The sequence below is a fragment of the Thunnus albacares genome, chromosome 12, assembly GCF_914725855.1.
Source record: "Thunnus albacares chromosome 12, fThuAlb1.1, whole genome shotgun sequence".
Lineage (NCBI taxonomy): Eukaryota > Metazoa > Chordata > Actinopteri > Scombriformes > Scombridae > Thunnus > Thunnus albacares.
In genome coordinates this window covers 26,504,363-26,531,748 of record NC_058117.1, presented here as the reverse complement: position 1 = coordinate 26,531,748, position 27,386 = coordinate 26,504,363, and the positions used below count along the sequence as shown (strand labels likewise).

General features: G+C 40.9%; 1 protein-coding gene across 9 annotated transcripts in view; it reads left to right on the top strand.

Annotated features, from left to right (window-relative positions):
- LOC122994645 (partitioning defective 3 homolog) overlaps window positions 1-27,050 on the top strand; it is a 253,190-nt gene extending 226,140 nt beyond the window's left edge. For all 9 annotated transcript variants that reach the window (XM_044369447.1, XM_044369452.1, XM_044369451.1 and 6 more), the window contains 3 exons: window positions 10,134-10,257; window positions 17,700-17,842; window positions 22,771-27,050. In XM_044369447.1, the coding sequence (XP_044225382.1) occupies window positions 10,134-10,257; window positions 17,700-17,842; window positions 22,771-23,167 (664 nt within the window). In that variant the 3' untranslated portion in view covers window positions 23,168-27,050. The remainder of the gene's footprint in view (window positions 1-10,133; window positions 10,258-17,699; window positions 17,843-22,770) is intronic.
- Window positions 27,051-27,386: the final 336 nt, after the last annotated feature.

The following is a 27,386-nucleotide window of genomic DNA, read 5'->3' as shown; positions in this document are numbered from 1 at the left end:
ATTCGATTTCCTCTTTCGCTCTCAATGTCATTCCCGCTCCCCTCCCTCTCATTTCTTCCTCCTCTCTTTCCTCCGCAGACCAGACCAGACCAGGCCAAAAATTATCAGCCAGCATTGTAGATACGCATCAGTCAAAGCTTTACCTTTCCCCACCAAAAACTGGCATCGGAATTCTAATTTAGCCTCGCTCTACTTATTCCCTTCGGTTACAATCGCCTCGGCCTCAGCCAGATGACTGCTATCTCACTGTTTCTTTCTCTGCCTCGTCTCTCATTTCCTTTTTTCTGCCTTTTAAAGGGTGATCCATTCTGCTGTCATAGAAGAGATGAATCCTTTCTCTGATATCTCTGAATAACGTCGCTCTCAGACTGTCCTCCGCTTCCTTATGTACAGATCGTCGTTGCAGCTAGCTACTGTAATGTAGGCTACATTGTGTAATTCACTCTTTGATACATTTTTTTTTTTTTAGTCTTTCTGACCCGATTGATCGCATGCATCCAATATCTATGTATTATCTATATATCTCTTTATATTCTCACAATGTGAAATGACCAATTCCCTCTGCATTGCACCACTTGTCACTGCTAAGTCTACTATTGTCCTGAGGAGCATAGCTCTTCATAGCTCATCTCAGTTCCATGTTATTCTCAGGTATGGTCCTACAGTGTTGGTCCACCCACCATTGTAGAGGTACCGGTAGTGGAGAACGAGTGGTTTACTGTACCTCTTGTGCACCCTTGACCCCAATCATCTAGAGTCTTTAATAATGTGCAAACAACTGGAATAGATACCAAGTAGGCTATGGGCCAAAAATAGTAATCACACTCTAGTATAAGTGACTAGAATAGAAAATTAAGTATTGATCACATCTCTGCAACATCCTCTAAGGATATTTCAGGGATTGTTGTGATGCCTTAGGTTTAATCTGACATTAAACTGGTTTCCTGGCCCTGCATCCTGACTAAAACCACTCCTAAACCTGAAATATTTTTAACTCCATTCTTACCTCAACTTTTAAAACAAAGAAAGAATCTCTGAGTAAAAAACTCTGCTCAAGATCCAAAGAACTTGCAAATGTAGTTCCTGTTTCAGACTGAACTTTATTCATGAGTATGAAAAAAAAAATCTGGCCTTGTTATCAGTGTTTAGTTTAGCTGAGACCTCATAAAAATGTTTAAAAAAAAAAAAAAAAAAAAAATCAGCTCTTTAATGCCTCCCTAATCCACTGCTGATAAGACGGCGTACTCACCCTACTGGTTTGAAAATCCTCATCCCCCCCCCCCCCCCCCCCCCCCCCCTCGCACTTTCATCTCACACTTTCTGTCCTCAAACACAAGCTAGTAATTTGCACAACCTGTAGGAAAACACAGCTCTTACGGGTGCAGGCAGGTTGAAACTAGTTTTCACTTCTCTGTGGAGTTGTTAAAGCACCACTACAAGTTAATGGCCTAGAAGAGCCTACTTTATAGCCATGTTGACACAGAAAGGAATAATTAGTAAAGGTACGATGCTGGCTTTGGTGAAGCCATTAACTCAGAAGACCCTTTATCCAAACCTTGTTGCCTGGTTACAGTTTCCCCAGGTGACTGAATATGCTGAATCATTATGATTGGCTGTGAATCACACAAGACTAGTCACCTGTGAGCATTAGTTATGATTGGTGGGATCATAACAGCATGTGAAGCTGAGATATATTACAATAAGCGGCTTATCTGACAGCACAGATCAGTCCGTTGACTGATTGAACGGTGCGGCGTGATGAATGCCGTCTTCCGTTAACCCTCGAGTCAGCGTTGGTGTGTATGTGTGTGTGTGTGTGTGTGTGTGTAGGGGGAGAGACCAAGAGAACAAGGTGTCATAGAGACGGAGAAAAAGTGCGCGTACGTGTGTGTATTTATATCCGTATGTGAGATGAATAAAGAGAGCGAGACAGAGGGAGAGATACCGAGGCAGACATGAGGTGAAAGCTGAATGAGCAACAGAGAGAATCTGTTGGGTTGAAACAGGAGCAGACGAAGTGTTAAAATGATAAACACAAGTGTGTGAATATGTTCCCAGTTTTACATGTACTTGAGTTTAGCTGCATGTCTTTGTTATGATTTCCCACACAGAGGAGATCACCATCTGTCAATGATGGATGAGATTAGACGCTGTTCTGTCATCGTTACATCAAAGCACTACATCTGTGATGGCATGTTAGATCGGGAACCAGTGTTAATATGGATAGTAAGATCTGATACCAATTTCCCTTCTCGGTTTTGAAACGATGGTGTAGTTTGTGCAGTTGATAAAACTCTTAAGAAAAGGAAGAAATCAGAGCTGCAACGATTAATCGATTGGTTGATTTATATAAAATGAATGAGCAACTATTTCAGTTATCGTTTTTCAAGCAAAAATGCCAAAATATTGCTGGTTGCAGCTTCTTTAATGCAACGATTTTAAGCTTTTCTGTGTTAAACATGATAGTAAACTGAATTTATTTGGATTTTGGACTGTTGATCTGATAAAACAAGATATTTAAAGATGGCACCAATGATAACAGGCATTTTTCACAGTTTTCTGGCATCATATAGACAATTAAATAATGATGAATCAAAAACAAAAATAACAGTTGCAGCCCTAGAAGCAATTGAATCTTATTGGGTGAAGCAAGGAAACAGTTTGTGGTTCACTAAAAGGAAAACATCACCATCGCGGTTGAAAAAAAAACACTGTTGATGAGAGACAGGATGCAAACTGTGGTCTTTAGTGTCGAAGTCAAACACTTTGTTAGCACAACCTTTCACCCTGACCTCCTGCAGATGATGTTTTGCAGTGATATAACTACGCGACATAGAGGGGACAGTAGTTGCTTTTATGCCCTCATGAGGTTGTTTATCAGGAAAACGTAGATATAGTTTATTATAAGTGTTTGAACCATTGCAGTTGTTTTTCTAGTGAAGAGTAACAGTGGAGCAGATTCTGCAGATGTAGTCAGCTCTGCCAAAAGACATTTTTTCTCACTATAATCAATTTCTGAAATGTATACATAAAAGAGAAGCATTACATACTGTTGTTTTGCAGTATGTCTGATCTTATAGCGTTTCCCACTGAAAGCATTCATGAGATTAGATCCAACACAATCTCTCATTTTAATCCTGACACCGGGGTCAATCTCAGAATATATTATAAAGAACCTATTGAAAGCATCTGTGAGGAAATGGGATTGGAGCGCCTGCTAAACCACATGTGAAATGCCACCGCAGATATTACAAGTGACTTATTCAAATGTGGCTCCACCACCACAATCCGATGGGGATTTGAGTAATGAAACTTAAATGGCCCACGTAGGACAGTACGCTCCCCACCTTCGTTAAATGTAGGGCAGGATTACAGATATCAGAAAACGTAGTCCAATTTATTTGCTTGTAACCGAGCAGACCAGCATCGATACACTGATGTGTGCAAGCATGAAATTGGCCCATGAATTAAAAGGGAGCATATTGCTGTTTGCCACACCATTATTGCCTCCAGTGGCGCCATAGCTTGAAATCGAAGCTCACTTACCCATCTTGGCTTAAATGCATGTGTGCGTATGTGTGCATGCATTAATATCATTCAAATATTATATTACCATCTCCGACATTTCTGACCAGCAGCGCCCCTGGAAAAATAGAGATGCCCCATAAAACTGAAAACCAATTAAATTCAATCCGTTCCGTCGATGGATTCCAATGTTTACTGTCTGTTTTGCACAAGTGTTGACACCCCGTGGGATTGCTAAGGCTCTGAATGAATACTACTGTAAGTTGCGGGGGGACCGGAACTGTGTGAGAGTTCACACGTTGCACAGAATTGATCAGGTTTAGGGAAAATGGCTCACTGTTGGACAGAGGAAAACAAATTAACGGCTTCTTTCCGAAGCGCTACATATCTCTTTTTTTTGGGACGAGATGGGTTCGTTAGCCGTTGTTTCAAAAATAAGAAGGAAGCCAAAGTATTAATTTCCAGTAAATCTATCCTTACAGCTATGAAAACAATGCACAATGTCAGCTCTTGTATCCACTGTTGAACCAGCAGAAACTTCCAGTGACTCATCACACATTATCCGGGATCATGACTAATATCATTTTATAATGTGTATGTAAATCCACCTACATTCTTCTGCAGCTGTTCAGTGTTCAGGCAACATTTCGGCAATTTAAGTGCCATATTTCTTTCCTAACACACACACACACATACAAATACACACTCAGCCACTAAGCTTGGCACAGCATGCCGGCGCCGCGCCAGCGCTGTGCCCTCTGAGAAGAGAGTGGTTTGATCCAAGTCGGGCCGTGAACGTGCAGATGGTGTCTGATTCGGCATGGGTTACAGAACATGTTAGCTAGATTCATTAGCCTCTTAACTTCCCCGTCAACACAAGCTCTTGCATAGAATAAGAATTTCTACCCGGCTGTTTATCTTCCTTTTGCATACCGACCAAATTGTTTGTGCAGTTTATCAACATCCGGTTTTACTCTTACTTAGGTTCATTGACATGGCGAGACAAATGCCAGGGATTTGATAATAAGTTTCTAAGTGGGGTTATATGTATTGATTGGTGTCTAATTGCCATGTTTCTGCAGATCAATTTGGCTCTATCAGTGTGTCTGGGATAAGCCCGTGTAATCCAGAGTAAAAAGCAAGAGCGGGTTAATAAGGGCCTAAATGGCTTCAGACACAACAGACACAATGGCCTCTTGGCCCCTCTAATCTCTCCGCAGCATCGGCAGACACCACTAAGGCTGAGAGTAGTCAAGCATCTGAGCTAATCCTTTTTTTTAACCTTCACGTACCCAACAACAGGTCAACAGAACATGCATTTTCGTTTTTCAGCAAAGCCAGCACAGAATTCATGTATGTATTAAACATCCTGTTGGAAATGATGTAGCATCATCAAAGTGAACCAGACCTGAATACTAAATTTAAACCAGCAGCATCTAGCCTCTGTTTCTTTTTTGTTTTGTTTTGCTTTTTGTTTTTTTGTGTCATGCACAGAATATAAAAGTTCTGGGCCCACATTGGGATTATACCAATTATAAAGTTAACACAATTTATTACATAAAACATTATTATGCAATAACAATAAACTTTGTCTCCTCTCTGAAGCTCTACAAATAAAATCTGCTGTAAAAAAAAAAAAAAAGAAGCCTTTTATAATCATCCATCCAGCAGCCGGCCATGACATTTCACTAAAAAGTATCACCATTAAATCATCATATAAAGTGCATTAAAACATAAAACAGGCTTCATCTTCAGCCTTGCAAAAATCACTATCCTCTTTTATTGTATCATCAAAGAGACTATTAAACATACCCGTTTCTAAGGCAACGGTAGGGTGTCTTAATGTAACTTTACATACCTGTTCATACAGGTTCTACATTGTAGTTTTGTTTCAACCACACATCAACAGACAGATGAATATTATATTGTAACCTATGTTGAGACACAAAGTAGAGAACTCACCAGAGCAGGAAAGTCAATGCAAATGATCCCAATTAAATAATTTTCTAGTATTAATTTGTTACTAATGATTAGCAACAACATCTATCCCAGATTAGTGTGTGATTGCTCGTGGAAGCAGGACAATCTTTCCTGCAGTAGATGCTGCTCACAGATGGAGCGTTAGCCGCTAGCACCTGTTAGCAAGGGCATCAGTCTCCCTCCTAGCTGTCTGTGAGCCTGCGATCAATAGACCTGGATTATCATCTTTAGCATCGCAGTTCTTTTTTCACAGCAGAAAAAGGCTCCACCAGCTGCTCTCTCTTTGTCACAGGATGTAGGGCCTAGTTCCCCCCCCCCCCATCTAAGATTGCAGAAACTAACCGCCGCAGCTGCTGCGTTCAGGGGCGACGCGTATTCACGACGTGCACTGTTTTCTTACCCTGCGTATCGGTACATCAGTAAATGTTTATTTAACGGGGCGGTGAGCTAGTCAGTACAACAGTCACATTAGAGACGAGAATCCCATGACTACCCAGATGGGGGCTTTTAATTAAAAAAGTTGATTATTATGAATTCAGGATTATTGGCAAATGAAATAGATAGGATATCACTGAATACAATCCTGCTATTATTAACATAGAGCATAGTTTGTTCATTTGCATGAGGGCAAGAGATGCCCTTTAAGTTAAAGAGATGAAATTGACTGATTAGATTTAAGAAACATGTCTTGGCTGGCTTTGTTAATGGTCCTCCTCATAGTGCCGCATTTTGCTTGTGGAGACGCTCTCATCCAAGACTTTGAAGTGTGAACTAACAATGCCGCTCTTGTATCCTCAAGGTCACCCCACTTGTAACCACTCGCCACGAGGGCCCTCGTTACAAAACACAGACACAAGATCCACTCGAATCTCTCCACCACGTAGGCCTCAGCACTTCGCCTTGCCGTACGTGCTCAGATGGTCTTTGTGAGCCAGCTGGTGGCTAGTTGGGTCATCATCCGGCTGTATTTTTTTTTCACCACGGTTGAGAGTGTGGACGCCCTGTGCTTCACATTCATCAGGCCTGGCTCTCAAGTGCACATTGAGCCACAAAAGTCACCAAGTCCTCTAAATGAGCGGACGGTTGTGAGATTTATGTCCACGTACAGTTGGTGGTAGGTCCCAAGGATGCTGCTATAGGCATGGGAAGAGCAGCCTCTTTAAATGGACCCATTCATTTATAATCCACAGGATTAGGACTCCGTCCATCAGCTGCTTCTGTCACTTACTGTAATGTACATTGGCCCATAGAGGCCTTCCCTCTATGTGTTGGCATGCTTTGATTGGGATCCGTGGAAGCAGCGTCAATGTCATGGGGGATTTTTGAAGTGACAGCACAGATTTGATAAATCTTATTAGTTTGGTATTAGGTCCAATTTAGACCACTTCTTCTTCTTCTCCACCAAATGAAGCAAGGACTTTGAATGGCTGTCTTTAATTGCTTCGGTCTTACTCTCAAAGCTTCTTTTTTTTTTTAAAATCTCTGTGTTTCACCATGCGACTTTAGAACATAGCGTGGCTTTGTAATATTGAAGTCAAAGTCTGGAATGTCTCAAATCTTCCCAAAGCACCCTCCTTTGTAGGCTTAAAGGATAATATCCATGTACTGGAGCCCTAGGTCTTGAATTTGTAGTTTTGATTGTCAGTCCTATTAGTAATAGCAACATTGTTCTCACCGAGTTGATTGCTAAGACCTGGGATTAAAGAGAAGTCCAACTGGGCAAGAAGAACCAGTAGCCAGATTATCATACATGTTTTAAACAAAGAGAAAACAAAGGAGAATGTTAAAATTATTCCCAAGCGGTCGGTTTTAACAATCCATCACAGTTTACAGACAGACTTCCTGGGTTAAATTTAAGCCAAAAGTACAGTAAGTTGTGATGAACCTGAATTGATTGTCTCTCGTGTTTCATGTTTTACCGTGCCGCATTAGGACATAGTGTAGCAGTGCACTTGGAAAGTCAAAGCCCTGGCCACAATGCAGACATTACATCAAAGCTCCTTCCTCCCCAGACTTAAAGCCGAGACACGACAGCTTTTCAGGAGGCACGCCTGACCATGAAAGGCAGGGTGCATCTCTGCGTAAACAGCTTTGCCGGCAGCCCAGTCAACAAGCCACAGTCCTGTTATTGAGTCCCAGAGACACTCAACAAAGCCACACAGTGACCTTTCAGCCTCATACACCAGTGCCAGATATTGAGTGAGCCTGTCTAGAGGATGAAGCTCATCTCAGACTAAATCTCAGCCCGCTGTTCTTCCCTGTCTCTGGGGGTTTTTTGGGTTTTTTTGGTTTTTTTTTGCAGTACAGTTGTATTGCAGTGTTGCTTTTTCCTTTTGATTAATTTACAGTGTTTTGTCAGACTAGAGAATTGGACATCTTTGATCCCTTTATTTGAGTTTCTCTTTCCTTCAGTCTCCCGAGTAGGATTCTAGTATATAGTCTGGGTCTATAGGTTGCCTTAATGATGATATACTTTTGATTAAAGAGTTGAGCCACATCCTCAGGAGAGAAAACCTCTTTCATCTGACAAACATCGGACTTAAATTCATCCTGGATCACTGTGCTTTCCCACCCTGTGAACTTCAACCCATGCCGAACTAAGCTAATATTTCTCTAAGCTACTTTCTGAATCTGGTGCTGTTTACACGCTACCCACTAACAGATATGAGCCTTTCTGTTGAAGCTGACATCGCGCCCTTGACCCATAGCAGGTATATACCAGGTCAGCTGTGTTCTAAAGAGGCCAAGCGGCTGTGTTACATATCATGGAGATTAGCGGGATCACATATGACAGGTTCCTGGTCTTTAACAAGGCTGACTGGCTCTGGCTTCTTCCATTGTGTGTGTCTGGAGTTGATAGCTGGATAAGTTGGTGGTGCTGCTGTGTTTGAGGTTATAACATAGCCCCACTATCTGGTTGTTTTGTGATGGACAAAATGAGTTTAGGCAGTTATTATAGTAGTATTATGCCTTGATGGAGTCATACTTTGACCTCATAAAGATAAACTGATATTCAAAGTTTGTTTTTTCAACTGTGCAGTTACTGCCATAACCTAGCAAATAAGGATGGGATTCATTTATGCTTTACCAGACACCAGTTGGTTTTTTTTTGCATGCACATCCTCTTTTTGCAATATCTGTCTTTTTATTATTTGCATTTTAATTTTATCCCTCAAATAAATACAATTGAGAATTTTTATGCTGACCTTAAAGTTTTCCCATGTAAGACATGCAAAACTGAACTCGGGGGAGTTTTGGGACTGGAAAGAGTTGCAGGTTTGACCTTTTGAGTTTTTGAGATAACACAGTTCCCAGGAATTTCCTGGCTGAGTTAGAAAGCTGAAAAGTCAAGCTCGGAGTCAACTTTCCCCCTGCTGTTCTTTGATTCACCAACCCCGACGTTTCTACGCACACACACACTGTTTGAGAGGGAAATGTGTTAATTACTTTTCTCTGTAGGAGGTCATATAAATTTAACACTAATGTGTCTTCTCATTTACATGAATGTCCTATATTTCTGTCAGTTTATGAGCTCAGGAACTTGTAGAAATATCTCTAATTTGCATTAGAGGAAAAACTCTATTAATGGTTCCTTACAAATAGAATAAACCTATACTAATGGATGTCAACAATGTAAACCGCTAATGTATGGAGTGTGGTCAAGACCTTCTTTCTGAAATCTAGGTCACCTTCATGACCAAGTTTAGTTAAGTTTGAGTCAAGATTAGATCTAAAATGTCACAAATATGTGACAATGAACTACAGTAAATGATAACAAATGTACAGCACCAGTCAAAAGTTTGGACACACCTTCCCATTCACTTGAATTAGAAAGTGTGTCCAAACTTTTGACTGGTGCTGTAGAGTTGCAAATACAATATAGGAAAAGTGTTCAAGAAAATGAATTCTGAGCCGTCTTTGGTATAGAAGTGATGCAAGTTTTAGAATTTGTAGGTTTTATCTTTTGAAGCAAATACATATTGACAGACTACAAATTCTCACTGTAATTGCTGACAACCGGTTACATTTATGGTCTTAAAGAGAACAACTTTTCATATTTAATAATTGAACATTTTAGACTCTACAACATCTAATATAGTTACAGTTGTAGAGTAGGTTGTTGTGAGTGACCGCTACAGCACACTTGTTCAGTGTACCATGAAAAGGTTACACTGAAGGCAGCATTGTTTGATGTAAGCACCACAGGGCTGCAACAGACAATAGCGGTGCAGAAGTTGAATGATATGAGGCCGGCAGGGGTAGGGGGGGGGGGGGTAGTTGTGGTACTGCTCACCGTTCACCACTAGTCTTTGTTCATTGTTATGAATAATACATCAGAGGCGCATTAGTTTGATTCATATTGCTGTTGGCTCTGCTGTAAGCCCGCTCTTGGCTCTGCCCTCACTTATCACGTTTTACGTTTTATCTGGGTTGAATGTATCTGGGTTGCTTTACAGTGTCAACAGTGCATTTGATCAATTCATGGACAAAAGCGCACTGGACTTTAAAGAACTTCATCCTGCAGGCCATTTCTCCACCTGCGCTGATGAAAACAGGTCACTTGTTCACAATGGACCTCTCATACTCATCCATCTTTCCCCCCCCACCTCTCTTCTCTCTCTCCTCAGTAACCGGCTAGCCCCTAGCAACCACGACCGGATACAGAGGCTGAGGCAGGAGTTCCAGCAGGCCCAGAACGTCCCGGACGACCCGGACGACCGCAGGAGGACCTACAGCTTCGAGCAGCCCTGGGTGAGTGTCTGAAATGACGGGAGCCTGTAATCAAATCCACTGCGGGCCGGAGAAGACGGCCAGACTGTAAGACTGTTAATGTCTGAGAAACGACCACTACCAGACCCGACTCTGGATGTGTAACTTCAAATGTAGCCTGAGGAGAATGCTAACAGTGTTAGCACCCTACACTACCTGTGGCTAACTGGAGTACGGTGCTAACCATCACTAACCCAACTACTACCAGCCATGAACAAGACTGATGACACCCTGTCCCCAGTTTAGGACTACCATTAACCTCCATGGGCCTTCCTGGCTAACTGTGCTACCGCTAACACCCGTCACCCTCAAATGTTCAACCGTATGCATGCAGGAGTTTGCACACCTCCTGACACAACCATCACTAACACCCCACCCGCCTGTCACAACCTACTCTACTCATTCATCGTCCCTGTTTGTGTCTGTCAGTCATCCACATGGACCCGCCCACCACCTCTTGGACTCGGGGGTTTGTCTTCACATTGTTTTCCATCTACACAGGGTTTCTCATTTTTAAAACCCTTTTTTGTAACTGTGCCTTTTTACAGTTTAAAGGTAGAGTTATGTGCGTTTTTTTAAACAGAAATGTATTTGATTTGAAGCTTTGTTGGCCAAGAAGGGAGATAATTGCATTCTGAAGCAATATGAGGTAATAATAAGCGAACAAAAATCTGAATGCCTTCAAAGTTTTTTTGGGGTGATGAAATCGCTCGTCATATTTTTAGTATTTATTTTAGTCCTTCCTGCTTCCTCACACTGCACCTCAAGTGTACTTGGTTTTACATTTTTTTTCTGAGTAACAAATTATGGCTATGAGCAGTCCACTGTAGTAAATTTTAAAACTTGATAAGATTTTAATCCTTTTTTTTTTTTCTAATTGATAGCATCTTTGTGCAATGTGTATGATTCCCATGTTCTCTTATAAAAGACCACATTTATTTGTCTAGTTTAGGACAAAACATATTTTCACACATTTTCTCACAACATATAAACCACATTATGGCACATTATATATTATTATTGTTATCAAGCAGCACAAATGTGTGTTTTCCTAAACTAGACACATAATTATGTTGTAAATTACATCCTTTACACCAAATAATATGAATTATCCTTGTTGGTTGTTTCTCTATACAGGGTTATTTTACACACACAGTTGTGTTTTTTTTTGTATATTTCTGTATGAACTGTTTTTACTGCTGATGTCTACACTACAACTTCCCACTGTAGCTTTGCACAGTCTGTGGTGTGCAATGGGAGAAATTTGGTCCTATGATTTATAATTGCAAAGATATAAAGTGAGAGCTCACGAACCGAATCCTCTGTGCTCTGGCCTTTCCTTTCTAGCTGATAAACTCAATAAAAATGTATAGTTTTACTTTGCATTCGGCTGTGTTAACCAGAGTCGAGCGTTTTTTAATGGGATGTGACAAAAACAAGCGCACATTCCGGCTGGCATTGTACAGCAAAGCAGGGACAGTGTGGGAAAGAAGAGGTCACCTCTCGCTTTGTCTCCGAACAACAGAGCGTGCTCTCAATTAAAGAACTCGACAATACTGCGGCATTATGTTTGTTTACATCAATTCCAGCGCATTTGCTGTTGTCACCGGTTTCATTTTCCCATGAAGACTCAGTAGTAGGAAACCCACACTCTAAAAGTTAAAGATTCCTCTAGTTGCCAAAGTGAGCTGTTGAACATTTTAGCGCTCCTTATTAGAGAAATATGTCCACACAAATTAAATTAGATAAATAAAAGTAAAGTATTCTCTTAAAACAGCCTCATACTTCATACTGCATTCAGTGCTGACTCTCAGTACTTGAAAGTTTTTAATACTTGATTCTACTGAAGTCAATACCAAAAATGTTTTGATTGCTAGCCCTTACATCGACTTATCTTGTAGTTTATTTATTTAAAAAATATTTAATGACACAGAAAAATACTTAATATTTCAAACCAAGTTTTCAGCTCTTCCAGGAACCTTCTATGGTTTAATTTGAGCAAACCCTCTAATGGTCTTTTTAAAGCGCTTTTAATTTTTAGAGTGTGGCTCACACTCAGGCTTGCTATAAGTAATTGCATGTTATTAGACTCATGCTCTGGCCATACTGGTGGGCCATATGGAAAACAGGAGAATGTGTCTTTGAAATTCAATTACCTCCCTCGCGCATATATTACATTTTGTTGCTTCATCTGAGCAATGTGCTGCAAACCTCAAGGAGCCAGTGTCCTTTTTCTTAATTCACCTTCAGCTGCCCGACTTACAGTCCGTGCCAGGACAGAGAGCTGCATATGAGACACTGCTTTCGTTAATTTGCCGCCTTTTTATATGGCAGAAGAATGTTTATAGGACACAAGCAAATGTTAAAAGAGGCTGTGTTTAATGATTGATTTAAATATAGTAGGTTTACAGGAGAAATTACCCATCCGAAGACTGACATGACTAATAAGTTAATTGGTTAGTCAATGCAGAGAACATTATTCCAATGCATTGATCATTTTAAGTCATTTATAAGGCAAAAATGCCAAACCTTTCACTGTTTACAGCCTCTCCAATGTGAGTATTTGCTGCTTTCCTGTGTTTTATATCATATTCCATTCAGGGCTGCAACTATGATTATGAAATTATTTATTGATTGATATTTTTCTTTAGTGTATTGATTGTTAAAAAATAGTGAAAAATACTAGCTATACTTTCCCACAGCTCAATGATATGTATTAAAATGTCTTTTGTCTGTCCAACAGTCCAAAACCTCAAAAATATTCAGTTTACTGTCATAACTGACTAAGAAAAGCAGCAAATCTTCACATTTAAGAAGCCGGAACCAGTGAATTTTTGCTTCAATAGTGACTAAAACGATTAATCAGTCATCAAAATAGTTGCTAGTTAATTTTCTATAGATCAATTAAGCAGTTAATCAACTAATAATCTTTGTAGCTCAAATTCAATTTAAAATCTTTGTTGTTTGGACTTTTGGTTTGACAAAACAAGCAAAGTGAGAACAAAATCTTGGGTATTTTTGATGTGCATTTTTCAGTATTTTTGGTCATTTTCTTTGTAAGAATTAATGAATTGATTCATATAATTTATATTTTTCAGTTTAAAAAAGAATCATTAGATGCAGCTTCGATTTATTCAGAATTCACCACAGCAGGAAATGACTGTCAGTGTGATGCAGTGTCATAGAGATTAGACAGATATGTCTGAACAGCCATATGTAAGGACTAATCATGTTACTGTGCACCTTCCAGCCAGGTTCGGACACTCAACCTCAGTCTCACCTCTTAATATATGAAGTATAGTTGAATCTGTCACATGTTATATCCATCCTACAGTTCTCTCTCTCTGTGATTCATTCACCCAATTATCCATTTTTAACACAGGCTGTTTTCATAGCCGTCCCTATTTAGCCACATGCCTCTAGTCAATATAATATCTCTTGTTTGCGACTGCAGCCCTCTTCTCCTTTTTCACCATAGTTTGGGGAGCAGGGGAGGATTGTGGGTAGCATAGTCTAATTCCATCAGGATGACTGATGCTCGCTCTCCCGGCAGCACCGTGCAAGCTTTATTGCACTCATTTATACCACTATGGGAATAGAGGAGTTCATTCACTTGATGTCGGGGGTTTAGAAAGGGCATAATATTGCCTCTTGTATTTTACTGTAACATTTTAATACTGCTATTATCTGAATTCCTTTTGGGTATATTCCCTCCCCACTACAATCACCTTGTGCCGGCAGATGAGCAAACATTCCCAGGAATATTCAACACTCCTAAACCGCTAAAGGGATTTTTTTTTTTTTTTTTTTTTTTTTTTCCCTCAAGTGAAAAATATTGTGACTGTAATTCACCCGCAGGCAATTTTCAGTTCACATATGGAATAAGAGGTGCGTGGGCACCCCCCCCCCCCCCCCCCCCCCCCCCTTTTTAGTTGCCTGCCAGCCTTGTCCTTATTGTCATCCGAGCAGCGAGGCAATGCCAATCAGCTCCAGAGATGATTGCCCCAGCTTCATTTGGTTTAAATGGGAGTGTCTCTTTAGCACTCTTAATCGTTTTATGGCCTTCCCACCAACTGATGTCCTGCCAGGCTCTCAATACGTCGCACAGCTATAAAAGTAATTAGATTGGCTTTGTGTTACGACTCATCCACGTACACAATTATTGCACCCACACCGCTAATGAACATCAGTGGAATGGAAGGAGTTGTGGTACAGTACAAGTGTGGGCTGGATGTGGAGGTGGTGTGTGTGCACTCTTGTACTTCTATCTTTGTGAGGACCAATGTGAGGACCTTGACGGTGAGACGTTTTGCCCAGTCTGCTTCAGGGTTTAGACTCTGTTTTAGGGTTCAGTTTAGAGATATTTAGGGTTAGTTAGTAAGTCAATAGTCAAAGGGTCAGCATTCTTTCAACAAAATGCTTGTCACGTCGTCAGTCAGCATCTTGAAACCCCATCCTCCCACTCCTCCTCAACGTCAGGAACCGGAGAAGCTGCTTCCAAAAAATTTCTGCGAATTTCCGAAACTGACAATCCGACAATCATGCCCACTTAACTCAGTGATTGGTCACATGTGCGGGGGTGAGAGAGAAACAAGGCAAGGATTTAAACTTCTCTTGCAAACAACCCTTTTCATTATTTACACAGCTACTCTCATCACTTCTCATGTGTGCCAACAAAGTGCAACACCATGAATGCCTTGAAGAAGAAACTGTGCAAAAGTGAATGCCATTTTTCTCCATTTGTACAATTCAAAAACCTACAAAAGACATGATGTTGGAGAAATGGATGCAACCAGGTGTAGGTGGTTGGACAACACATCACTAGTTAGTGTCCATGTGGTTCCTCAAAAGTATAGAAGTACAAGTGTGTGTGGATAAGACATACATTATTGTATTTTCATGAGTTTGTGTGTATTCAGGGATAAAATAATAATAATAATTACTTTAAAATGATACCATAAACTACCATAAAGTCATTTCAAATCTGCAGATATTACAAATGTACATATCTGACACATAACTCTGCCTGTGTGATCTACTGTTGCCTGATGACTTGTACAGGAGGTGTTTATCCATGGGTCCACAATGTCAACAGTGTTGTCTCCTTCATTAACACCCACTAACATCCATCACGTCTCATCACTTTAACCCTGCTCTGAGTCTCCAGCATGGCCCCTCCCTCCCTCACTCCCCCCCCCCCCTCCTGTCTGTCTGTGTCTCACCTTCATTCTGACCTGAGAGGAGACGAGCTCAGCTCAGGGTGTGTCTGCCTCACTAACTGCTGGTAAGTGTCTGTGGTTTGGACTGTGGGCGGGTGGGGAGGGGAGGGGGGGGATCCTGTGTCAGGCACTGCTGCTAGTTTTATTGGGCTGCTGTGTGGAAACCCTGACTCCAGTTGGGGGGGGGGGGGGGATTATCATACTTAACATTTGAACTAAGGGATTGTGTGTTTATTAATGTATTTAGAGGTCAGGCTTTTTTATTTTTTTATGCATTCACTTGTTTGTCAGTTCTCAGGGTCGAAGCTGTGACCTTTCTGCTACAGAATATTCAAACTTACTGCCAAAATTTACCAAAGATAAAGCTGTTCTACCAAAAATAAATCATTACTATTATTATTATCAAGAGATCCAAATGTAGGTTTTTGAAATTATGTGGTAAGTTTTTAAGTTTTTCAACTCACAGACAACCATGAGATCTTTCAAGCAAAAATACAGTATGAATTTCACCACAGCTGTAGTTAGTGGATGAAATATTACAGTAATTTGGAATTAAGTTGCTTTGTTTTCTTTTTATTATACATTATATGTGTTTTATCACTGTCTATCATTATTTTTTTCAATGTAGTAGCTAATTTAACTTTTAGGGTTTGATCATATTAGGGTGTTTTATATGTTTATGTCTCTATAAATGCATCTTACATTGTTTAGAAGTGTTTAAAATAAAACAGGATCAGATCCACAAAATAGGCCGACTGGCTTTATTCAAATAAAAACTATAATCTTCCACTCATTCACATGTAGAAGTGTTGGAAGCTCTAACATCTCCCATTCATACATCTATCCTGCATTAGCACTGCAGGCACTTCAACATCATGAATGTTTAACTTAACAAGAAAAAGTCATCAGTATTTTTTTTTTTTTTTTTTTTTTTTTTTTAACTGGGAGTGTAAAACTACCAGTCGTCCCAAAACCACATCGGTTGTAGGAGAAAGCGAGCAGCTCTCCGATCAACACAAAATAACCATCACAACTCAACAGCGGACAGTTTGCTGTGTCACCAGAACATTTCATGTACTGTAGCTTCAGGCTGCTTTGTTCCTCTTGTAGCCACAATATAAGAGTTAAGATAAGTGTTACAGTTTTAAAAGGTCACTTCACCCCAAATTACAAAAAAAACATATTTTTCCACTTACCTCTACTGGTCCCTCGACATGCAGAGGTTGCATGTTGCATTCTGGATAATCCACATACATCACTGAAAGTGTGTAGTAAGTAGAGAGTAGTTAGAGTGAAAACTGTTCACAGTAAGTGCTTTTCCATCCACATGATTTTAGACACATTTTCAGTTTGTGCATAATAAAAACAGAAAATGGAAATAACGGAAATTTGGAAAAAAGCTAAGTTTTTACACTTTGCTCAGGAGGAAAAGTTGATGTATTGGTAAAAAGAAAATGTGACAAATTGAAATAGATGCATGTGACTTAAATATCACACAAGCGTCCACTGATGGATTGAAACCATCAATAAGGAGACTGTAACATTCCTCAAATTCATTTGTGACACAAACAAAAACAGCATATTTCCAACATGTTTTCCACATGGTTTTCCATTATTTGAGATTTCACTGGCTCTCTTTTAATTACGTCATCTTGATGTGACCTCTTCTGCAACGAGTTACTGCCACTGGACTGCAGAAGAAGCACAACCAAGTCCTAATATTGATATTACAGTAGTGGGTGGAAACGCACATTAATTTGCACTTTCTGTTGCAGTTTTTTCTGATAATTTAGTTCAAATTTGCTCTACATTTGGATGAAAACTTGACTTGTGAGGTCTGGAGGAAGTCTCCACTTGACCCTTGAAGAACAGATGTAGATTACTTTTTTAAGCACTGGAGCACTGTACTGATATCAGTATCATGAATGTGATCCAAATTAGTGGAATAGCACACTAAATAACAGAATATGTGGATTTCCTGCACTGAAATTAGTAAAAGTAAATCTTTAAAACACATCATATTTGTTCATTAACTGCACATTTCCATGGATTTTACTGGACATCATTTCAGTCCTACGGTATGTGGATTGTCATAACATATAAATAGATGTAAACAGAGATGGATAAAGTTATGGGTTGTGCTGCTGTTGATGACGATCACGATTAGGACACCAGCTAACCGAGCTACCATCTCGCTGTTTTCAGTCAAATGCCAGCAGCAATGGTCCAGGCGGGTACAGCCAGCCGGGTCGCCACTCGGTGTCGGTCGAGGTTCAGATGCAAAGACAGAGACAAGAGGAGAGAGACTCGTTCGCCCAGGCACAGCGGCAGTACAGCTCCCTGCCACGGTAAGAGTGTGTGTGTGTGAGGCTTGATATGATGTTGTGTTTGATGTTTGTTCTTGTCTGTCTAACAATCGATATGTGCTAAGAGATTATGTGTACGGGTGTTAGTACATGTGTTGAATCTTGTCATGTTCCTGCTGTCTGTCTGATGAAATGTGTCCGGGAGGTTGTGACTTTGTTTGTATCTGTTTTTTTGGGTGTAATTTGATATAATGTACCGTAATGTATCTCAAAAAGTGATATGTGTGTGTGTGTGTGTGATTAGGTCAGATTCATTGTAATGGCTTTGTGACAGTAATGATGGCAGATTATATACGTAACATCCAAGTAAGAAAAAGAGTCAGAGCTGTCCAGTTTTAGACCACAAAGCTACACACACACACACACACACACACACACACACACACACACACACACACACACACACACACACACACACACACACACACACACACACCAGTAAAGCCTGAATATGGACAGATCATGTTACCCTCTCACACAGATCTGACATGATTGCTTTCCTCTCCCTTAATGTAATTCCCTTTGATCTGCATGATATGACTGCCTGTTGTTCCAGGAAGTGCTAGTGTGTGTGTGTGTGTGTGTGTGTGTGTGTGTGTGTGTGTGTTAAGGGGTAGTAGTACAGGAAGTGACTTATTTGAGACACAAGGACACTTTTCTTGATTTGAAAGGTTTCAGAGTATTGCCTGCATTTGGTCTTAGCATTAATTATTTTGTCAGTTTAGAGTTAGTAGTGTTTTACCTTGAGAAGAAGATGGAGACAGCATGTAAATATTGAAAATCAATAGACAGAGATCAAATTTTAGAATTCTCTCAAGGAGTTTTTTATAGCTACTATAAAAAAAGATTACACTTTCTTGTCTTTTAAAGTGAAAATCAAATTACTTTTATTAAGTTAAAAGAAAAATTCCAACCACAAACTGCCTCTTTCTCTCGCTGATATGCCGTATGTCCGGTTTCACTGTGATCTGTCAAGCAAGATGTCTTTCAGCATCATCAATTTAATCAGTAGGGATATGACTGTTTTCCTCAAGTTGAAAGACAAACTTTATTATGAGTAAAGAAACATGAAATCACTGTACTGAAATGCAAGCTTGTACGATTTTTTCTTTTTTGTCTTTATCCACAAAACTGCAGTTTAATTTTGCCTTAAAGTTGATTAACAGGAAATTAACTTGATGAGGTCCAGTGATTTTGCATATTTTAGCCCATTTACTTAAAATGTGTTTAAGAAATCTAAATGTTTTTTTGTTGTTACCAGGCATCCACTTCTTACTTTTTATTTGTGTATGATGGGAAAATATATCTGCAGCCTCTCGTAACTTTGTTGAGTTGTGTAATCCATCACCGTGAACATGAAAATCTGCATTCATTATCTAATTTGTTATTATATAATTATTGTAAGCTAAAGTCTAATTTCTGATTTCTGCATCTGCATAACCATGATGGTCATCTGATGTAAAATTTTGTCATCTGCCTGCGTCCAAATGTGTGAGCACGTCCATGTATGCAGATTCCTAATGAACTGCAAACAGCACGACATGCACATCCGCTACCCGTGTTTGTTTTCGAGTACAACACAGCAACTAATTCTCATTATCATGCTACAGTAAAGTAACAAAAATGATGACTTTATGTTCACTTTGAAAGATTACACAACTCAGTAAACAGTCACGAGTCTGTTAATAGATTTCTATAATGCACCGACATGTATGGAGACTAATGGCTGCCTGAAACACAACAAATACAAAAATCTAAAGCTGTAAATGATCAGCTGAAATATAAAGTAAAGTAAAGCTAAAGCTTACAAAGTGGTCCTTTTTAAAGAAGGATTTTTTTTTTTTTTAGCCTTTATTCAATTTAGGAATGAAATGTCCAGTGGGAAATGTTATTAAAAGTCATTTTCCCTGAGTAGTCTGTAATTACTCACTCTCAAACACCCTGTAAGGCCAAACCAAGCAGATCCATTCTGGTGGATATCATCAACTTCCACTTATACAACATTAAATACATTATCTTCTATTACTTCACCATCATACTCTAATCCACTGTTATCGACATAAATCCCTTTCTTGATAAATATTTCAGGCAGCTTTGCTGAAAGATTAATGAACTACCGTCTCGCTCCAGCGGTCAGAGGCAACATCCTGTGGCCACGTCCGTTCACTTTCCCACTAATTCCATTAAGAAACTGTTCTGTTTGGATAAACCCAGCTGTAGTATCTTGAGAACACTAACTATTGTTTGACTTAGAGCATACCATCATGTAAGGTCGGGGGGGGGGGGCTAAGACATAGTTAATATGGCGTTTCGGGGAGCGCGGCCTTGATGGGATTCACATGGGCTTGTTTCGTTCATGGGGGGGGGAGGGGGGGGGCGGGATTCTTCATGAGAGCATGACTCTGGATTCTGAATGGAGACGTGATTAATGGCGGTCGCATTCCTTAAAAAACAGCTTTCATTTTAGATAAAGGTCAGTTCCCTTCTGGGTGAGACCCTTTCCTAAACAAGGAGCTGTGAGTGAAAATAAACCGCCGCCATTTGAAACAATGACGGCAGATGAAGGGCCCTCATATTCATCACCGATGAGCACCATTGATCTCCGAGCCAAAGTAACGCCATTATGGGATACCGAACGCTGACTGCAACAGCTGCACTGGCATTTGGTCTCAGTAGTGTGTGCCTGCATGCTTGCATGTCACAGCTACATGTCTATCTGCCCTCCATTACAGCCTCTCACAAAGTCTCTCTTTTTTTTCCTCTCAATCTCACTCCGTCACCTTTCCCCCCCTTCTTTTTTTATCATCTGTCAAGCTTCACTGTGTGCAAGCTCAGAATACAGAACAGTATACATCTCTCTGTATTTACCACACATGTACATGTTCACCCCTTGGCATGGCATCAGACAGAGGGAGCGATTCGGTTTGCATTTCTCAGCAGGGAAGCAGACCAGCTTTGGCCTCTTTGTCAACATATGAAATGAAATCAGATGCCGGGGACGCCTGTCTCTGAAAATTGGAATCACTCAACCGTGCGCGAGAATAAACGTGGGCTATATTCTCCTATCTCACTGATCGTGAAGTGTATCCATTCCCAATTGCATTCAATCTCTGTGAATAAAAATAAAGGTCTTTTCTATTCTCATTAAGGGTTTTTTTTTTTTTCCTCCCCCTTTCTCCTCATATCCAAACACAGGAATAATGCGGTTTCTTCACAGCTGGCTGATAAACCTGCTAATTATGCATGGCTCTGAGTCAAAAGCCCATTGATGTTTTGGTGTGTCTTCTTCTTCTCTGTCTCTGCTCTCGTTTATGCCTTGCCCTGGAGATAAACGGGTGGAGCTGTAGGGCTTGGGACACTCATGCATATCGTATGGGCACACACACACACACACACACACACACACAAAGGCAGGGGTGCCACAAAGAGGCTAGCCAAGCAGAAATGAGAGAGGTGATGTCACACATCTGTATTTATTCCCCCTTTCTTCCTGGTAAAGGGCAGGGCAGCCCCCCCAGAAGCACGAAAAAACCAACCGTGCCTTTAAGACAATTGTGTCAGGTGTCAAATATCAGCCAAAGCGAATCCATTGAGGACAAGATGGTTGCTTCATTTTTCCTACTGCGAAAGGTCTGCTATTACTGTCTGTCAGATCCAATGGTTGTTTCTGTCTGTCTCGAAATGAGCCTAATGGGCTGGAAGGGGACTTTGACATGGTTAGGCATCCCTGTATGTTGTTACCGTGGGCTGGTACTTGCCCAGAGGCAGTTTGTGAGGCTGTAATTGAGCCTCATTTCCATTGAATGTGATGTCTTGGCTACCGTGCGACTGACAATATAACATTTTTTCAGCAAAAACATAAAAACATCAGTGCATCTCCCAAGAGAGGTAACTGGTTTTCAGACATTTTTGTTGCTGCAGACATTTTTCCCACCAGACTAGGTCATGATATGTGGTTAAGAGGGATCACTCTGTGTGACATGGAGAACTAAAGTGTCAGTGTTAGAGGAGAAAAAGAAGGAAAGAGACTGAACTCTGAGGAATTCGTATGAGTGATTGCTTTAAAACTCCAGATCTTCATATTTTCATTTTTTTCTTCAGAATCAATGGGATCAATATAAATCCTATTGATTGATGTTCACTGTGGCATAGCTACAGTGCAAACAGGAACTGCAGGTAGCAAATGCAGCATGACTTTCTATGTTGCAGATTTATATAATTATAAACAAATTTAGGCAATAAAGACAGGGCTTATGTAGCCCACAGCTAACTCTCTGTTCTCCATGGCAACATTACACATTCTGTTCGCATCACCCAAAGCATGATGGGTACTTTTGGGCCAAAACTGAGGACATATTTATCCCAAATGGAGAGGGATCCCTCCTCCACAACAGACAGACAGATATGCAAAAGATGTACAGAGAATACAAAATAAAAAGTAATAAAATCACAACATAGAGAAACAGAATGACAATATTAGGTAAATGAAATGCGAACATACTTTATATGGATAGTTTTAGACTATCAGTTCATCTTTTCTAAGCACTAAGGCGTAGAACCAACCATCAACATGGTTTTTATATTCCTGGAAAACTGATACTCTCCTCTTTCTACTCACAGTGTTGCTGTGTGTGGAAAACTACTGGACATACAGGCAAACAAGTGTCTCAGAACATTCATTACACTACTCACAAGCCAAATGAAGGCTGAGTTATTTCTGAAAATGACCACAAATGACATGCCTAGCTAAAACGTGTAAGGGCAGCACCAAGCTTGTAAACACAGGAAGTAAAAACTGAGCAAATAAAATCATTTATATGCCGTTGAGGTTCATGTCCAAGGAATAACATAAAACTAAAAATCAAACCACATCTCACATTTTCCTTTCCTGTCTCGTCTCTCTGCAACAGGCAACCCAGGAAGAACCCCAGCTCCATCTCGCAGGACTCGTGGGATAAGGCGTACCCACCTGGCGAGGGCTTCCAGACAGCCAAGGACAACCCCAGGTACTCCAGCTACCAGGGCTCCAGGAACGGCTACCCAGGCGGCGGCGGTGTCAACGCCAGGGTGCTTCTGGAGGCCCAGGAGCTCTTGAGGCAGGAGCAGAGGCGCCGTGAACAGGAAGCCAAAGGGAAGATAATGCAGGAGAGCACCGGTAACAGTAGCTACGACGGGTACTCCTCACCGCACCTGAAGGACCCGGCGTCCCCCAAGGGTCCATACCGCCAAGATGTGCCGCCTTCGCCTTCGCAGTTAGCGAGGCTTAACAGATTAGGATCAGAGAAAGGAAGACTTTTTTATTCTTGAGGAGCACGTACGAACTGATGGATAAAGATCTGAACAGAGGACTTTTGGTTCAGGAGCTTCAAGCTTACCTTGAAGAAACGGCAAAAGTGGACGCTATAAATCTTGACAAAGGACAACCTAGAGGTCTTATAGCTTAGCGATGATCTTAGAGGTAAACAGTTGTGAAGTGTACTCAGTATGTGGGTGTTTGTGTTCAATCCCTCACTGTGCCGATGACCTATACAGTACCAGTAAATCAGTCAGTCACTCACCCTCCTACAGATATGAGACGCTCAGTGCCTTCTCTGCATTCACGATGCTTGTTCACAGTCGTCCAGGACTCTGATTCATCGAGATCTGGCACCATCATGTACTGACAATCAAATGGGCACACAGGCAAGTGAGTGGAAGTTCTTTTGAGCCCATGGGGGGGGGGAGACGTAAGGTTCTTTGTGGGGGCGTGTGTGTGTGTGTGTGTGTGTGGGCATGTGACAAGGTACATGTTTCACGATCGAGAGTGTGTGTCATGGCTTTACAAAGTGTCCCATGGATGACTTATCCCTCCGGTCACAAATCATCCTTTCTTCGCTTCACTAAGGTTTGACATTCAACCCCAACCAACACTGCCAGTGTCTCTGCATTCTGTTTGTCTTCTTCCAGTGTTTTCTCCTCAGCGATTGAGCTCTCTCTCTCACTTGAGTTCTCCCCGGGGAGCAGAGAAAGCAAGGCAAAGTGTATGAAAGAAGCAGGGCACAGCGTGTGTTATTAATAAAAAAAAAAAAAAAAAAGCCCCCCCCCCCTTATAAATGATTCATATTGTGTGTTATCTCCGTGGAGGAGACCCAGGCAGAGAGGGTAGACAGCTCTGATCTGCTGCCTGGCCCCCCTGCACCACTCTGGGCTTGCCTCGCTGGCCCGCCTGCCTGTCTGTCTGGAGCTCTGGCTCCCATCCTCCTCTCGTTGTTCTCATCGCCCCTCTGTTCATTACCCTCCTTTCTTCTACCTCAGCACCCCCCCACCCTCATCCTCCTCTGCTCTCCTCTCCTCGCTCATCTCCCACCTTCCTCTCCTCTCATCTCACCCCCTCTTCTACTCGCCCTCCTGCTACCCACAACCACCCTCCTCCTCTCCTTCCCCCCTCCCTGTCTCCCGAGTCAGGCTCTGCACTGAATTTTTCATCACAAGCCACCTGCTGCCTGCCAGAGCCAAAGAACGCTGCCACCAGAGGCACCGACAGAGGGCCCAGCTTCTGACATAAAGAGAGGAATAAAAGCATAAAAAAAAAAGAGACCCAGAATAAAGATGGGTAGAGAGACAATGAGCCTCCCAGTGTGCGATTAGCTGGAGCTTTTCTCCCGTTTTTTTTACAAAAGGCAAAATTGTCCACAGGAGTTAATTGCTTTTAATTGCTGTAATTGCTTTTTGTATTTCTACCTTTTAAAGCATTTAGCTGTCACTCTTCTCCAGACTGGTTTGAAAAGAGGAAGCAGGTAGGGGTGCTAGCTTGCTTGAAAAACACAGCAGTTGGTGGATGAATTTAGAGCTGCTGGATTTTAAAGGGTATAGAGTCAAACAAATTAGAAAAAAAGCAACATTTTCTTGCTTATCTTTAGTGGTAAATGTAGACAGTTTTGATTTTATTTGCCCGGGTTTTGAGATTTCTATTTCTGAGTTTTCTGCTTCTGCCACCTAAATACAGGGGAGGTGAATGGATTTTTGTTTGTGGTGTTCACCTCACAGAAGAGTTACAGCTGAAAAATGAATTTACAGAAATCTTTCTTTGAACTGCTTTCTTCCAAAAAAAAAGCTCCCTATAAAAACTGAGTGTTCTTGTGAGATAGGCAGTGCTAAAAGCCTAGTGATGTGGAGACTACTTGCAGGGCTAATTGGTAAACCTTTAGAAGTAGCCAGCCAGAAGCAAGTTAACACTTGTCAATCATAATCACGCAAGCTAGCTTGTTTTCTGCCAGTTAGCAAACTCCTTAGCTCCAACAGGGCAATAAGTTCATACAGAGTTTGTACCAATACTCCTGTCTCATAACTTTCTAAAAAACAAATGACATTCATTTTACTCCACTGTATCAAAGGAATAGCTCGACATTTTGGGAAATATGTTTATTTGCTTTCTGGTCTGGTGGTGATACGATTCCCAGTTAGCTTAGCTTAGCATAAAGACAGGAAACAGGAGGAAAAGGCTAGCCTGGCTCAAAGGTAACAAAATCCACCTAAAGTGCACTAATAAGCTAAGCTAAAGGACTTCTGGATGTAGCCTTATATTTAATGGACAGACGTGAGTTCTCATCTAACTTGAATAAGGCAAATAAACAACTTCACTAGAAGTCAGACTATTACTTTAAGGCAGTAATCTCAGAGGTAGATGTCTCAAATCCTGGACAAATATCTATCTTTCTTTTTCTTGTAATTTGGGAGAACAGACTCTTTAACCTGTGAAGTTCTGATTATGCGTCATGCTTGCCCAGTGTTTTGTACCATTATGAACAGAGAATGTTTAGATTCTCATTCCTGTCAAACGCTATAGCAGCTGATTGGTAATCTTTTTAACCCAGAGAGGAGGAGAACCAACTGCTGTAGTTGTAGGTTGGAAGAAGACCTTGGGCGTGGGTGACACAGGCTTAAAAATCACTGCCACAGCCCACCAGCCCACCACTATAATTGTTGCAGTAGGTGGTAAGCGATCCCCCCTGACTGAACCTCTTTTTTTTTTTTTTTTTTCCTTTGACATCACTAATGTTTGTGACACGACTGTCTGCCTGCAAGCGAACAAATGAGACTGAGCCGAGGTTGAACTTTAAAACAAAAGGGAAATAGAAAAAAATAAAAAATAGCCATCATCAAGCTGTGGAAAATAAACAGGCTGTGCGTAATTGCCCTTCACTCCTACACACGCTCCATATGCAGAGTGAAGCTGCATGACATACATTATCTCCTGTTGTTTAATGAAGACCCTCGCTGGGAAAGACCAAGGCTTAGTCAGAGAAGAGTCAAAGTAAGAAGATGAAGAATTTAAAAAAATGACTTTTCAATGGCATTAAACAAGTAAAAACCTGTATTTTATCACGAGGAAAGATCACAACACTACTCTGCTTTAAGCTAATTAAATTTCCCCTTCTGCATAACGTATGTATATGGGTGTGAAAACACAAATGCACAATGGCGCTGATACACGCTACAATGGGCCATTGTAAACTGTTACCAAATTAGAAACAAACTGTGCAGGTGAGGGTGAAAAAATATCTCCACTCTGAATGGTTTTTCGTAAAAAAAAAAAAAAAGTGTTTGGTTGTAGCGGCCAGCACTTCCTGCTGTGAACACTAGTGCGTGTCTAAATGCAGACTAGCACGTTTAGAAGGATGTATTCAACCCATGCTCCAAATATCATGGATTTTGCATTTCCGCTGTCCAAGTTACGGGGTCTGATATCGATAAGTGCCTGAGATAATATCATAATATTTTACACAAAGAGGGACACGATGTGATTTGTTTTTCAGTGACACTACAGCACACAGACTACAGTGTGTTTTTTAACATTTTTAATATCATATTAAAATGTGTCATTTTTGGGGTACTCCTTCCTGATTCTGTATTTTTTTTTTTTTTTTTTTTTTTTTTTTTATTACCACAAGAGCCAACACTTACGAGCGGTTATCAGTGTATTTGTATCCCGTTTTGACATTGCCTTCAACCATGCTGTACCATGATGTGTTTTAAAGTATAAAAAGAAATGGAAGCTAATGGAAGCTGATGTGCAATTGTTTTGTTTTGTTTGTTTTTTTTTTCCAGAAAACTTTTACATGATATATTAAGAAATGTATTACAGCCACTTTTCCTGTACATATCAAATTTAGAATAAAACGGAAGGCTGTTCCATCCTGTTTACAACCTCGCCTGCCTCCTCCCCTTTTTTCTTTTTCCTCAGCCCCGGCTTTGAACCGGGATCAAGCGAGTCTTCAATTAAGCAGGAGTGACTCATCCTGCTGTCAAATGTCAAATCTGTCAGGTCCGATTGCTGATGTCTTTTTCAGAGACAGAATAGAAAGAGTCTGATGGATACAAATAAGATAACAAACGATGAAACGTCATCAGTTCCTGTGGGGTGGGGGTGGGGGGGAATCACGCAGCAGCTGATGTACGAATGTAACTTAAACCAACGTTTGGCTACTGTGTAACCGATCTGTCGTATACACTGAGGTAATCTCCCCGAACACCATTGTGTTTCCTG